The sequence below is a fragment of the Rhinoderma darwinii genome, chromosome 6, assembly GCF_050947455.1.
Source record: "Rhinoderma darwinii isolate aRhiDar2 chromosome 6, aRhiDar2.hap1, whole genome shotgun sequence".
NCBI classification, from domain to species: Eukaryota; Metazoa; Chordata; class Amphibia; order Anura; family Rhinodermatidae; genus Rhinoderma; species Rhinoderma darwinii.
The window spans coordinates 41,659,263-41,674,841 of NC_134692.1; the positions used below are offsets into that span (position 1 = coordinate 41,659,263).

Genomic DNA, 15,579 nt, shown 5'->3' on the forward strand with positions numbered 1-15,579 from the left:
GTGAGGTAATCGGGTCTGTTTCTTGTGTTTATTTGTTAGACTATGCCGCTTATTGCCAACGGAGATCCGGTCTCTAACCAGCCATTTATTAGAACTGGGCTTTTAGGCTTCATTGGTCCTGTGAGTATTCCTGTATTTCAGCAATAAGGCTTTCCTTTTTACAGTTCTCTAGTCGGCGTTTAGGTCTGAGCTTTATTTTACTTTTGATTTGTTCCCCACTTGTATAATGTATTTTGCATATAAAGGAGGGTTTCCACTATTAGTTCACGAACTACTACCCCATAACACTAACCGATACTACCAATAGTTTGTTGTGGCCCCTACCACTAGTTTCCCCATATCTTATGCAGTTGATGTAAAAGGGGCTGAGCTGCAACACCACAAGACACATGGGCAGGTGTGGTGCTGTTTTTGTAAGAAAGCAGACATGTTTTTCTAATCCCTTTAAGTCTTAAAGGGTCTCTGTCACCACATTATAAGTGCCCTATCTCCTACATAATGTGATCGGCGCTGTAATGTAGGTGACAGCAGTGTTTTTTATTTAGAAAAACGGTCTATTTTTACCACTTTATGACCGATTTTTAGCTTTATGCTCATTAGTTTCTGAATGCCCAAGTGGGCGTGTTTTTACTTTAGACCAAGTGGGCGTTGTACAGAGAAGTGTATGACGCTGACCAATCAGCGTCATACACTTCTCTCCATTCATTTATACTGCACTAGCGATATAGTTATATCGCTATGTGCAGCTTCATACACAAACACTAACATTACTAGTGTCCTGATAATGAATATACATGAAATCCAGCCTGGACGTCATGTGTACTCAGAATCCTGACACTTCTGAATCTTGTCTGTGAGATTTCCAGCAAGGCAAACGTAATCTCGTGAGATTATGATGTAAACTGTCATTTAAAACGAGATTACGTTTGCCTTTCTGTAATCTCACAGAAAAGATTCAGAAGTGTCAGGATTCTGAATACACATGACGTCCTGGTTGGAGGTAATGTATATTCATTATCGGGACACTACAGTAAAGTTAGTGTATGTGGCTGCAGATAGCGATATAGCTATATCGCTAGTGCTGTGTAAATGAATGGAGAGAAGTGTATGACGCTGATTGGTCGCTGATTGGTCAGCGTCATACACTCCCCTGTACAACGTCCACTTGGTCTAAAGTAAAAACACGCCCTCTTGGGCATTAAGAAACGAATTCGCATAAAGCTAAAATCGCTCATAAAGTGGCGAAAATCGTTTTTCGAAATAAAAAGCACTGCTGTCCCCTACATCATAGCGCCGATCTCCTTATGTAGGAGATAGGGCACTTATAATGTGGTGACAGAGCCTCTTTAAGTGTTTGGTAACATCTTTTTATTTTGCCAATTGTGCATTTAATTCATGTTTCACCCCTTGCAGGAGCGTTTGGTTTTTGTTGTTGGGAAAGTGGATGGTCAAATGATCATAAGCGGACGCAGACACAGTTGTGATGATGTAGTAGCAACAGCCCTCGCTGTGGAGCCGATGAAGTTTGTTTACAGAGGCAGGTAAGAGTATAAAATCAATGAAATGGCATAAAAACAAGCTGGGGAATGAGTTGAGTGCTTATAAGATATTTATTATCTGTATGTGCCGTACCTAGTCCATATAATTGCTTACATTCACCCCTAAGCAGTCAAAAGACCCAGTTACCCCCTTCTCCCTAGATTCTGATATGAGCCTTTCTTTGCTATTTATCTATGTTTATGTGACGTCACAGCGTGTATCATTACAGAATTGTTCTGTCATGTTCTGATTTAATGTTGTCCACCTTTTGTATTGGGACTTGTTCATGCTGTGTTCGTATATTTTAGGGCTCATTCAGACGAGCGTGTATCATGTCCGTTAAAACAACGGCCGTCACACAGATTCATTAATTTTAATATGGCCGTTCACACGACCGTTGTTTCAACGGAGCGTGTGAAGGGTCTGTGAAAAAAATAGGACATGTCCTATTTTCCTGCGTGTCACGCAACCCTCCATAGACTCTAGTCTTTGGGGGATCCGTGACAACGCGTCCCTCATGGATGCACCTCGGACGTGAAAAACTTTCGTTTTTCACGTCCGAGGTTGCCGACGATTGTATGAATGTTGCCTTAGTCAATATAAACCTGTTGAAATGATCTGTATGCACCATTACATATGGGAGGCAGTGCGTACAGAAAGGAAATTTGGACTACCCTTGTAATTGTGCAAGTACCCCAGCTAAAGCTATTGCTAGAGGAAGGACTCTCATTTTGTTGAACCCATTTAAATTTTCTGGCCACCATGTAATACACTTTCCAGCAGTCTTTTATAGCAAGAGACACTCTTTGTAGCAGCTCTCTGTTTTGGCTAAGGCCCCGTGCACACGACCGTAGTTTTTAGAAATTAATGGGCCGCAATTTCGACCCATTATTTTCTATTGGACATGTCCACCTCTCCGTATATTTACGAATGTGTGTCTGGGCTATAGAAATGATCCGCAAAATATAAAACATGTCCTATTCTTGTCTGCAATTGCGGCAAGGACTCGCCCATAGTCTATGGGGGCTTCCGCCGTTGCGGACGGCTACAGATGTGCATCCATATTTGCAGACATTAAAAACCCTTGCGGTCGTGTACATGAGGACTTATAGTGGGTTTCCATTCTTGGGACCTCTTCTTTAACTTTCATATGCTCTATTAAGCATTTTGAAGAGGTTGCCCAAAGTGGATGACCCTTTTAGATGTGAAATTGTCAGTTAGCATTATCTAAGAACCAGATGCAGAGAGCAGTTATTAATGTGGGGTTGGATGTTCTGCTCTCTGTCAGGATAGCCGTGTTTTCAGTAAATGTGCTGCATGACGAGAGGATTGTGCTGGTAGCAGAGCAGCGTCCAGACTCCTCAGAAGAAGACAGCTTCCAGTGGATGAGTAGAGTACTGCAGGTAATTCAGCTGCTTTCCACTAGAATCTTGGGCTGAAGTTAATATACTAGTGCTTGTTTTACCCGTCTATATCTGTTCCCACAGGCAATAGACAGCATTCACCAAGTCGGTGTGTACTGTCTGGCACTTGTGCCTGCGAACACTCTTCCCAAAGCACCTCTAGGTGGGATTCACATCTCCGAAACAAAGCAACACTTTTTGGAGGGTTCGCTGCATCCATGCAATGTTCTCATGTGCCCGCACACGTGTGTCACCAACCTACCAAAACCACGACAGAAACAGCCTGGTAAATAACTTGATTCTTGTCTTACATCATTTAATATATTCTCTGGTATATTACTTTGCGTTCTGTTTACTGTAAAGTAGTTTATACGGATCATTGGGAAAAATATAGGAAATGTTGTTTATGGTCTTAGATGTGGGTCCTGCTTCCATGATTGTGGGAAACCTAGTGGCTGGAAAAAGAATTGCACAAGCTTGCGGTAGGGATGTCTCCCAGCTAGAAGACAATGACCAGGCAAAGAAGGTAAAACCATGTGAACAGGATCATAATGGGTTTTGTACATTTAAAGTATATTCACACCTGGCAGATTTGTTGCAGACGTTTCCACGACTTGACCATTCATCTGATTGGAATTTACAGAAATCCATGTGCTGGCTGCAGGAACAAACAAATTCCTACAACAAATCTTCCACGTGTGAACATGCAGTTAGACTTCATAACTTTTTTCTTAAATACCTTTCTGTTTTTCTACTTCCAGTTCCTGTACCTGGCTGATGTTTTACAGTGGAGGTCACAAACCACTCCTGATCATCTTTTGCTGCTTCTGCTTAATTCCAAGGTGAGGGTCTTGATTCAGACTGTAGACATAGGCATGTTATTTTTCCCCTTTTCTACTAACCAGTTTTTGTTTTTTTGTTTGGAATTGTTTATTTATTTGTTTGTTTATTTTTTTGCCACGATTTTTGTAATTGTAGCAAAAACGTGACATTTCCGTAAAAAGTGACTCGTGGAAATACACCCTTAAGATCCATGCAGACAGTTAGTTCAATAAATAAAGATGAATTGATCAATTTTACTTCCGTCATAATGAAGTTGTATTAGATGGAGAACTTTTAAATTGTAAAAGTAAGGGCTTGTCCACAAGTAATGGAATTGCTGCAGAAACTAGCAGGATTTCCACTGCGGAAAAAAAGCACCTTTTCCTGCGGTTTTTACTGCAGAAAATGGTGCAGATTTTGCTGCGTTTTCTTCAATGCTGGAAGATGGAGACATTAGTCCCCTTTATGCAGCAGAAATTGTCATGCTGCGGTACAAATACAGTGAAGGAAATAAGTATTTGATCCCTTGCTGATTTTGTAAGTTTGCCCACTGTCAAAGACATGAACAGTCTAGAATTTTTAGGCTAGGTTAATTTGACCAGTGAGAGATAGACTATATTAAAAAAAAACAGAAAAACTTATGGAGGGAGCTGAAGATCCGAGTTGCCAAGCGACAGCCTCGAAATCTTAATGATTTACAGATGATCTGCAAAGAGGAGTGGGCCAAAATTCCATCTAACATGTGTGCAAACCTCATCATCAACTACAAAAACCGTCTGACTGCTGTGCTTGCCAACAAGGGTTTTGCCACCAAGTATTAAGTCTTGTTTGCCAAAGGGATCAAATATTTATTTCTCTGTGCACAATGCAAATATAAATATATATAATTTTGACAATGTGATTTTCTTTTTTTTATTTTTTTTATATATAATCTATCTCTCACTGGTAAAAATAACCTAGACTAAAAATTCTAGACTGTTCATGTCTTTGACAGTGGGCAAACTTACAAAATCAGCAAGGGATCAAATACTTATTTCCTTCACTGTAATACACAAGTCAATTTCTGGTCGGAAATTTTACGCAGAGTGTGGTTGAGGTTTGTTAAATCTCACCCACTTTGCTGCTGCTGTATTCTGCGTATTTTCCGTATGAAATTACGGACGAAAAATATGCAGCAATTCCGCTACGTGTGGACAATCCCTAAGGGTTCTGCTGAGCACACAGGAGATATATAGCCCATAGCTACCCTTCAGATTGATGCTTTTATTTTACCAAAGGCCTCTGGAAAATGAAGGCTAAACTCTGATCGGTGCCTCGTGCTGTATAACTTTGGGCTCGCTACTATAAAACTGCAAAATGCCTTGTTTGTGTTATTTTTCACAGGGCACTGTAGCCAGCTCTGCATCCTGTTTGCAATTGCACAAGCGAGCAGAACGTGTTGCTGCTGGGCTGATAGAGAAAGCTCGCCTCAATGTTGGAGATCATGTAGCCCTTGTTTTTCCTCCAGGTGAGCACAATGGAATTAACCTGCAATAATTACAAACTGATAAGACAAGTAAAGTTCAGTGCGTTAGCGGACTATAGGGGACACCAATAATAATAATATAAAAAAACACAAATGATCACATTGGTGCTTCTAAGAGCTCACATTTTTCCATAAGGCAGGTTATAAAATTAAAGGGCATATCCACCTTCACAATTAAAGGTGATTTTTTTTGTTTTGTAATTACTGTCTCTATGCATAGCAAATGAGAATTGAAGCAACTTTGCAATAGGTTTTAATCAAAGGGGTTGGTTGCTTTTAAGAAAAGTATGAGCAGTCCATTGTAAACAGTGGTTTTGGTAAACTTCCTATTTGGCTTTATTTGCAGTTCAGCGCCGCTCTCCCGGGGTCATAAGCCACGTCCACTTTTTAAGACACCTCTACCTTTCCTATGGCCAAGGATGGAGGAGCATGTGACCAAACATGTCACTGAGTCCTCCATTGTAACACACTGCGCTTCTCTACTTTCCAGGACGCACGGTGTTACACTAGAGAATGCACAGTGACGCGTCTAGTCACATGCTCCCCCTCCATCCTTGGCTATATTATAGACGGGAGTCGCGGCTATGAGGAAGATACATATGTCATAACGAGGGTGTGGCCTGTGACGCCAGGAAAACGGCGCTGAAGTGCAAATACAGTCCACTAGTAAGTTTACCATAACTACTGTTTAGAATGCGCTGCTGATATTTTTCCTAATGCGGCCAACCTCTTTAAAAGATTTAATAATTTTTGTTTCTACAGCTCCTATGCAGACTTTGCGTTTTTATGGTAACCGACAACACACCAACTCTGTATAGTCTGATCCTACAGTCATAAAGAGGCCATACACATTAGACCAAAGTTGATAAGAATGGACGATTTCTCCTGTGATCTAATGAACGAATATTTTAGCCGATTGATGACCGACTGTCATCTTCTGAAAAAGAGATGGCCGTGTTAGAAATTTCCAGCTGATTGTTTCTAGTTGTTCAGTTTATATGGGTCGCTCGCTCATTACACAAACAATCATCCGTGAAAGACCAACCCGCAGGGGAGGAGAGTATGTGTCATGTTTGTTTGCTAACCCATGGGTGGCAAGGTATGACCACTTTGAACAACTGTTTTGGCTAATATTATCTAAAATGTGTATGTCTGTGTCAGCGTAATGATGTCTACCAGACAAATATTCATAAACCATCATCCAGGTACTATCTAATGTGTATGGCCACCTATATTCCCTTCTAGATATCCTTTACTTCTTGCTAATCTACCGAATGTACGTGAGCATAACGTAGGGGACAAATTGAAGGAAGTACAACTGCAGTATCAGACTATACAAGGCTTGTTTGTCGCGTCTCACCATAGACGCGCATGGTCTGCGTAGGAGCTGTAGAGACAAAACAATAGGACATTTTAGTTCAAGACCTATTGCAAAGTTGCTTCATTTTTCCTTTTAGAGGCATTGGGACACTAAAAGAAAAATTTGGTTGTGAAGGTGGACACAGCCTTTAAAGCTCCATTCACTACTGTGTGGGGTAAAACAATGACCCTTTCTAAACCTAAATTTGTTTGGTTTATTTAGGTATTGACCTTATTGCCACATTTTTCGGTTGCCTTTATGCTGGTTGTATTCCGATCACCGTGCGTCCTCCACACCCGCAAAACCTTGCAACCACTCTGCCAACTGTGAAGATGATTGTAGAGGTCAGTGCATACAGAATGTGTGTCGGTCTATTCTATCTGCAAGTTATATACTCAAATGAGGCTTAGGGTTCTATTACACGGACCGATATGGGCCGTGAAAACGAAGGCCGATCAACGAGACTGCTCGTTTGTGCTTTTCACAAGGAGCAATGATTGGTTATGTACGGGGGCGAGCGATCATGTCGGCGGCACATCCACCGGTTTACCCAGAGATATGTGCTGCCGACAACCATAATATTTAATGCTGCATAACATTTGCTTGTTCAGCGGCTGATGGTTGCCCTGTTTACTCGCCCGATTATTGGCCTGTGTAAAAGGGCTTTTACTCAAAACCTAAATCTCCACCATACCCACGGTCGCTTGTTAAATATTCTATCTAAAGCTGTTGCATGCACGATACAACACAAATACATTGAGGAAGATAACAGCCATTCACTTTGTAATTAAATCATCAAAATGAAAATGATTATAAGCCACATAGTGGGCAGATTTAGACAGCGTAAACTTAGACCAGGCAGGAGATGCACCACATTTATCACTGGTGCGCGCTGTATGATAAATTTGGTCCATCTTGCTTGGCCTAGACACTTTTCTCTTCTTTACACCACCTCTGATTTGTCTTATTTTAAATATATTTCAACAGAATTTTGTCGCATTTTAAGCCACCCCCTTTTTGATAAGCCACATCCCCTTTGAAACCTTTTTTTTTAGAAGTGTCTAGTGAGGCACAAAGATCTGTTCTTTTTGGCACATTTGATGAATAAATAGGATTAAAACCTGATGCAACATTATTCGCCAGAAATGCGCCACATTTTGGTACAAGGTACAAACACAAGTAAATCTGACCCAGTATATTGAACACTTCACTGTCCAGCCCAACCAATGAAATATCTAGTAGGTGGTGAAATACTAATTGGAATAAGAACAAGTGTGTGTGTGTGTGTGTGTGTGTGTGTGTGTGTGTGTGTGTGTGTGTGTGTGTATATATATCTATATATATATATATATTATATACACTTTCATTTTTTTTATTTCTTTTTTTACTTAACAAGCTGTGACTTTTTTTTGTTTTTTTTTCCTTTTCATGTTTATCCTACTAGTTCTAATGTGGAAAAGATCTCTGGTAGTGAAAAGGTTAATAGGGCACAATACTCAGAATTGCCTTGTCTGCAGTGCCAGTTATGACTATATATTCTGCTGTCGTGTCATTACATACACATACTGTGCTGAAGCAGTGGTCCTTATTATTCTTCTGCACAGGTTAGCAAGTCCGCTTGTATCCTCACAACACAAGCAATAATGCGTTTGCTTAAATCAAAAGAAGCTGCTGCTGCTGTAGACATCAAGACCTGGCCTACCATTCTAGATACTGGTAAGAGTCCTGTTCTGGCACAATGGAACGTGCATGGATATAAATGACAATATGCGATTTCTTGGCGCCAGTGTGAAAATGTGTAACAGATATTGGCAATAATGTGTTTTCTTCGTTCTCAACCTAAGGATCTTTAACACGTTCACAGAATAAGGCTAGGGCTGCAAGACAAATTTGGGTCGAGACGCTGGTTTGCGACCCACTGGTGGCCGTGACCGGATAGTTGCAAGAAATCCAGCAGGTTTGGTTTTCTTCCGAATTTAGAGTTGCGGCAACCTGCGGGTTGCAAGGCGGCCACATTTAGTTTAATAACGTGCGATACATGCAGGGGCACCAAGTGATCTGTAACCACGCACCCAGTGTCGTGGCCAAAGTTGCTGTGTAGTCCTAGCCTTCAGGAGTATTTATTATCGGTACTAATGGTTTCTGTTGCTTTACTTTAATGTTTTTACAGAAGACATGCCCAAGAAGAAAATAGCTCGTGCTTTCAGGCCAATTTCACCAGACACTTTGGCTTATTTGGATTTCAGTGTGTCTACCACAGGGATCTTAGCTGGAGTGAAGGTGAGACCGTGGTGTAATGGGATTTTGCAGGAGATAAGTATGTATACCTATATACCTGCCTGCCATGTATGGCTGTAGCCAACCAGTTCCATAATAAATGTTTTCCACTAATTGTGTTTTGTAAATGAAGTTGGTCTTTTCATCTGCAGATGTCTCATTCAGCCTGCAGTGCCTTATGTCGGTCTATAAAACTTCAATGCGAGTTGTACCCATCTCGTCAGATTGCTATCTGTCTAGACCCGTACTGTGGCTTAGGCTTTGCCCTGTGGTGCTTGTGCAGGTAAAGTCTCATTTTCACTCTGCTTTCACGTTGCAAAGTTTGTTTGTCACCTGAATGAATTGGAGGCTAAGGACTTCTATTGTCTCGATACACAAACCGCTTGCCAATGATGACTCTGTAGAGTTATGGGAGGGTCTCTGTAGTGGCAAAAGACATGCCCAACAAATTTCCTGAATGTGCTCAATTGGATTTTACCAATATATCCTTTTTTGTTTCTACAGTGTTTACTCTGGGCACCAATCTATCCTAGTTCCCCCTCTTGAGTTGGAGAGTAATGCGTCCTTATGGCTTAGTGCAGTTAGTCAATACAAAGTACGAGTCACTTTCTGCTCTTATTCCGTCATGGAGATGTGTACCAGAGGCCTGGGCATGCAGACGGGCACCCTTAAGGTAAGAATATATTCATTATAATAAGATCTAGTTTCTTGTCATTTCTAGCTTCCTTCCCTCCTATTGTCCTAAATCAGTCTTTTGTGCTTACCTCCCCAGCCCACCATCTTGTTACATACCGTATTTTCCTTTTCTTTCTATGTGTTGTTCCTTTCCTAAACCTTAAATCCTTTCCTTGATGTGTTCATTCCCTTGCCCAGTCCCGGGGTGTGAACCTCTCCTGTGTGCGCACATGCATGGTGGTAGCAGAAGAAAGGCCACGGATCGCACTCGCGCAGTCCTTCTCTAAGCTGTTCAAGGACCTGGGACTGTCTACCCGAGCAGTGAGCACAACATTCGGCTGTCGGGTCAACGTGGCCATTTGTTTACAGGTAAGGATGCTTGGTTCTGCTTAGCTAATTGATATGTGTGAGGTCCTTCTCACATTACTGTATATAACCGAGGCAACGTGGAGCCGGTCATATTGACATGTTTCTTCTGATGAGTTTCTCAATCTCTATTAACTCCCGTTGTCTCTGTCATACCGTTTCGTCTCTCACTTCTCTTTGTGGTTCCTCTTTCAGCCCAACAGACTGGGCAAGCTTGCTGATCAGGTATGGGGTTTGCATGTGTGTGCTGACATGCTAACAGAAGCGTGCTTTGCTCTGGGCTCCGCTGGGCAGTACAACAGAGGTGTGTGTCAGCACAGGAGTGGTAGAAAGGGTCTGGCTTCAAGTTTAGGATGGGCACAAGTCAGGAGTTTCTGTTCTATAAACAGAGGACAATGACTAGTAGTATTGAGATAGATGAGTATACAAAGCAGAATGGCTGCAGATCAGGATTGTACACTAATCGCTTTTTAGAATGTGTTTGTAATGCTTATCTCCTGCATGGCAGTCCCTGCGCCAAATAATGTATAATAATTAGTTTAGCTAAAAAAATACACATCATTGCTATTTTACAGGGCACGGCAGGTCCTGACCCAACCACGGTCTATGTAGATATGCGAGCTCTGCGCCATGACAGGTACGGATCGGTCACCGTCAACCTACTGTACTTTATAGGATACTTCATACAGTTTCCCCTCTAACTATTTTCTCTTCTCTTAAGAGTTCGACTAGTGGAGAGGGGTTCACCACATAGTCTGCCCCTAATGGAGTCTGGGAAGGTAACATTCTGTTTGTTATAACTTAATGGTTGTATTTAAATATTGCTGATTTTGCTCTGAGCATAAAGTATGACCGGCAGTCTGGTTTGCTAGGCCTTTTCCAAGAGAAATGTTTTCTCTTTCTGTTTTCATTTTTGGTAAGAAATATACAGATCAAACAGACGAAAAATATAAATGAGCCAGTAGAAAAGTCACCAAAGGGCCCAAAAGTCACAAACTTGCGCTGAAAATTGGGACTTTTGGACATTTTATGCTGCCCTCAACACAGGGGTGGGGCTTTCCAGAAGGGGACAAATTCTAATTTACGCCAAAAAAAGGGACAAAAATTTAAGTCAGTGAGGCGCAGAAAGGTAGGGACCCGTGCTAAGTCCCGTACCTTGCCCACAGACAGGTTAAAAAAAAAAAAAAGAAGTATGCTCATTGCTCCTCTTCGCTTCTCCCCTCTGGGTCCACTCAGGCTACCGCAACATGCCGCGGCTCATCATACAAGGTCCTGACACCGGGGCCCAATGGGGAGAATTGAAGAGGACCGGTGAGGTAAGACATTTTTATATTATGTCCGGTAGGGTAGGGGATGGATGACGCATAGCCAGTGGAAAAATGCAACAGATAAATTAAGAGGCATGCACCTCTTAATAAACCTGTCGCATCCTACTCCAGCGGAGCAGAAAGCGAAGATTGGTATGTGAAACATCTGTCTTAAGCTGGCCATACACTTGAGATAGCTGTCAGCTGAACGATCGTTCGGCCGACCACTATTCCTCCCAACTCCCCCATACACGTGCATGCTCCGCTCATCCGAGCGTGCATGTGTTTTCAACAAGAAGTGAGAGCCACTGCCAGACTCCTGCCAGCAGCTTATCTCCCTATATTCACTGTGTTTTTAAAAACTAATTTATGTACTTCCACAATAGAGTTGAAAAGTCAATTCAGTGAATTTGACCAAGAAGTAAAATATTAAAGGCCCATTTACACCGGCGATGCAGCGAGCGCCAATCAACGAGAAATCGTTGATCGGTGCTCGTTTGCTCCTGTCACATGGAGCTATTTATGGGGACGAGCGGTCGTTACTCCATACATTATCATCATGTCGGCAGCGCGTCTCCCTGTTTACACAGAGTTGTGCTGCTGACAACGATAATTTTTTTAAAACTATACGACCGGCAGATGATCGAGCGTTTGCTCGTTCATCTGCTGATCGTTGCCCTGTTTACTCAGGGCAATTATCGTCAATGAGCGTTCTATGAAGGCTCGTCTGCCCGATAATCGTCCAGTGTAAAACCCTCATTAAACTTTTTTTTATATCTCGCTAAAATCAGGGGTACAATCACCACCGTGATAAAAGCCCAAAGTGTTCAAATTAATTTAAATAATAAGAAACGAGTAACTCATCAACTGATTTGATTGTGAACCCCAGGAATGAATATACTCCTATGTATGCAAGTTATGCGTGGCTGCAGTGTGTTAAATTGGTTTACCAGCAAGTCATTCTCAATAGCGCTGGAGCATCAGAGTGCTCCCTGAACATGCCAGAGCTAGGATTAGAGACCCAGTGACTCTGTCACCTACACCTAAATACCCATTCTATTCTGACCCTATGCGTTTCCATATGTTAATTTCATCAGGGGGCATAAGCTGGCTACTTTGCCAGCGATAGTACGATGTGTCAATACACTAGTTCATACAACACAGAAGCGTGCTTACAATTTATATCAGCGGCCATACCCCCAACCGACATCTGCCATCGGGGGAGAATCAAGATGCCACCATATACATTAGATGGTCGGCCGAAATCGCTACGTTTGGCCAACATACATCTAATGTGTATGGCGAGCCTTAGTAAATTTGCTCTTTTATGTTTAGCATATCTTAAAGAGGCTCTGTCACCAGATTTTGCAACCCCTATCTCCTATTGCAGCAGATCGGCGCTGCAATGTAGATAACAGTAACGTTTTTATTTTTAAAAAACGAGCATTTTTGGCCAAGTTATGACCATTTTCGTATTTATGCAAATGAGGCTTGCAAAAGTACAACTGGGCGTGTTGAAAAGTAAAAGTACAACTGGGCGTGTATTATGTGCGTACATCGGGGCGTTTACTACTTTTACTAGCTGGGCGTTGTGTATAGAAGTATCATCCACTTCTCTTCACAACGCCCAGCTTCTGGCAGTGCAGACATAGCCGTGTTCTCCAGAGATCACGCTGTGACGTCACTCACAGGTCCTGCGTCGTGTCGGCACCAGAGGCTACAGAAGATTCTGCAGCAGCATCGGCGTTTGCAGGTAAATCGATGTAGCTACTTACCTGCAAACGCCGATGCTGCTGCAGAATCAACTGTAGCCTCTGGTGCCGATGTGGCCGTCACGATGCAGGACCTGTGAGTGACGTCACAGATCTGCACTGCCAGAAGCTGGGCGTTCTGAAGAGAAGTGGATGATACTTCTCATCAGAAAGCCCAGCTAGTAAAAGTAGTAAACACGCCCCGATGTACGCACATAATACACGCCCAGTTGTACTTTTACTTTTCAACACGCCCAGTTGTACTTTTGCAAGCCTCATTTGCATAAATACGAAAATGGTCATAACTTGGCCAAAAATGCTCGTTTTTTAAAAATAAAAACGTTACTGTTATCTACATTGCAGCGCCTATCTGCTGCAATAGCAGATAGGGGTTGCAAAATCTGGTGACAGAGCCTCTTTAAGTCTTTATATTTATCTTGTAGATTCTTCCTGGCGTGAAAGTCATTATTGCACACACAGAAACCAAAGGACCCCTTGGAGATTCTCATTTGGGAGAGGTATGTGTGCAGGGCAGCTGGCCTTAAATGTGTTTCTGTTTAACCAAACTGGGAGTAAAATATTTTTTTTCTTAAAAATATCTAACCAGGTTTGGGTGAGCAGTCCACACAATGCTAATGGTTATTATACAGTGTATGGAGAAGAGGCCCTGCATGCTGATCACTTCAATGCAAGACTCAGCTTTGGAGACACACAGACTGTTTGGGCACGAACGGGATATCTTGGCTTTCTCCGCAGAACTGAGCTTACGGATGCCAGTGGAGGTAAGAGCAAGATGTATGATAGCAAAGAGGACGCTCCAGAAGATAAAGCTGTAGTGATTAACACTGACTGTTTCACAGAGAGACATGATGCTCTATATATAGTTGGCTCCCTTGATGAAACGCTGGAATTACGAGGCATGAGATACCATCCGATTGATATAGAGACATCTGTGATTCGATCTCACAAGAACATTGCTGAATGGTAAGTTCATAATTTCAGATGAATTCTTGTTCTTCATATTTGCAGTTTACTGAATCCGCTTGTAATTGTGTCCTTTTGCCTTGGCAGTGCCGTCTTCACGTGGACAAACCTTCTTGTAGTTGTCCTAGAGTTAGATGGTCCAGAACAGGAGGCTCTTGACCTGGTGGCTCTGGTGACCAATGTAGTCTTAGAGGAGCATTATCTGATTGTTGGAGTTGTAGTCATTGTGGACCCAGGCGTTATTCCCATCAACTCTCGAGGAGAGAAGCAGCGTATGCACCTACGTGATGGATTCCTTGCTGATCAGCTTGATCCAATATATGTGGCATATAACATGTGAAACAATGAAAAGCTGCTTCCTGCCTTATCCGATCATGTACTGGATGCTGGGAATAAGACAAACCCGAGGGTCGACTTCGTACTACTTCCATTCATCGAGGTGCTGGATTGCTGCTGTCTTCCTTCTCAGGCGATTTGCCTCCCACCACCCAGGTGTGCTCCTAGTCACAGAGCGAAACCCTCTTGATGCCAAGAATGTTCAGAACAGAATGTAACTAGTGAACTTTTACCTCTTACTGTGGCACTGGATGTAGCTTCCTGAACCCCACCTTCAAATGCTGTGTTACCTGTGCAGCGTACGTCCTGCCTTCTGTGTTGTGTCGCCTTAGAGCCCAAATCCATGCAATAATGTGAAGCTCCTCAATCTGAGCACATAGATTTTTTTAAATTTTATCTAGTGTATGGGGGTACCTATGCTCCCAGAGCCTAGATGGACTTTTCCAAAGTGTGAATGTTCACCAGCCCATTGTGAGCTGCTACTTCACTTCTCATCATTGAACTGAATGTAATTATGTACAGAGACTGTATAATTTATTACGTGCATCAGCCTAAAGGACATCCCAATTGGTTCTGAACAAAAGGGACAGGACCACTTCAATTTTAACACTGTAGTTTTTATAGCAAAAAAGAAAAAAAACTATTAAAAATTAACTCCATTAAGCACTACAGAGCCTGACAGTAACCTGTGATATTACAAAAATGATAAAAAGCACATTAAACATTTTAAAAATGTCCGTGGTCTCTGGGCCCTGCCGGTCTCCAGCCTTGTGTGTCTCATTACCATCCATTAGGTTTTCTATTGCATCAAACTCCGATATGTGAAACCTGCTGTTCTCCATCTGTTAAAGTGTAACTAAACTTTTAAAAAACTTTTTACATGTCAGAAGTTTTGATCGGTGGGGATCCGAGCACTGAAACCCCACCGATCGCTAAAACTAAGTGGCAGAAGTGCTCGGGTGAGTGCTGTGCCGCTTTGTTTCTGGTCGGAAAGCGGAGCAAGCGGTGTACGGACCCAGACTTTCCATTTAGCCCGTACACCGCTCACTTGGCTTTTCGAGGAAAGCCGATCAGAAATGAACCGAAGCAGCCCTCACCTAAAAGCTTATGCCGCTTCGTTTTAGCGACCGGTGGGGGTATCAGTGCTTGAACCCCCACCGATCAAAACATCTGACACTATGACATGTCAAAAAAAAAAAATGTTACGTTTAGTTTTCCTTTAGGAAACACAGGT

The 15,579-nt window shown here is 42.3% G+C and overlaps 1 protein-coding gene across 9 annotated transcripts in view; it reads left to right on the forward strand.

The window, feature by feature from the left end:
* DIP2A (disco interacting protein 2 homolog A) overlaps window positions 1–15,185 on the forward strand; it is an 85,491-nt gene extending 70,306 nt beyond the window's left edge. For 3 of the 9 annotated variants that reach the window (XM_075829561.1, XM_075829563.1, XM_075829564.1), the window contains 20 exons: window positions 40–120; window positions 1,414–1,541; window positions 2,828–2,942; window positions 3,027–3,228; window positions 3,359–3,468; window positions 3,704–3,784; window positions 5,148–5,271; window positions 6,872–6,993; window positions 8,254–8,365; window positions 8,820–8,929; window positions 9,079–9,209; window positions 9,431–9,599; window positions 9,800–9,970; window positions 10,163–10,192; window positions 10,543–10,604; window positions 10,689–10,746; window positions 13,469–13,543; window positions 13,633–13,807; window positions 13,886–14,009; window positions 14,097–15,185. In XM_075829561.1, coding sequence (XP_075685676.1) covers window positions 40–120; window positions 1,414–1,541; window positions 2,828–2,942; window positions 3,027–3,228; window positions 3,359–3,468; window positions 3,704–3,784; window positions 5,148–5,271; window positions 6,872–6,993; window positions 8,254–8,365; window positions 8,820–8,929; window positions 9,079–9,209; window positions 9,431–9,599; window positions 9,800–9,970; window positions 10,163–10,192; window positions 10,543–10,604; window positions 10,689–10,746; window positions 13,469–13,543; window positions 13,633–13,807; window positions 13,886–14,009; window positions 14,097–14,349 — 2,433 coding nt within the window. In that variant the 3' untranslated portion in view covers window positions 14,350–15,185. The other 6 variants (XM_075829565.1, XM_075829566.1, XM_075829562.1 and 3 more) reach the window with 5 other exon arrangements.
* Window positions 15,186–15,579: the final 394 nt, after the last annotated feature.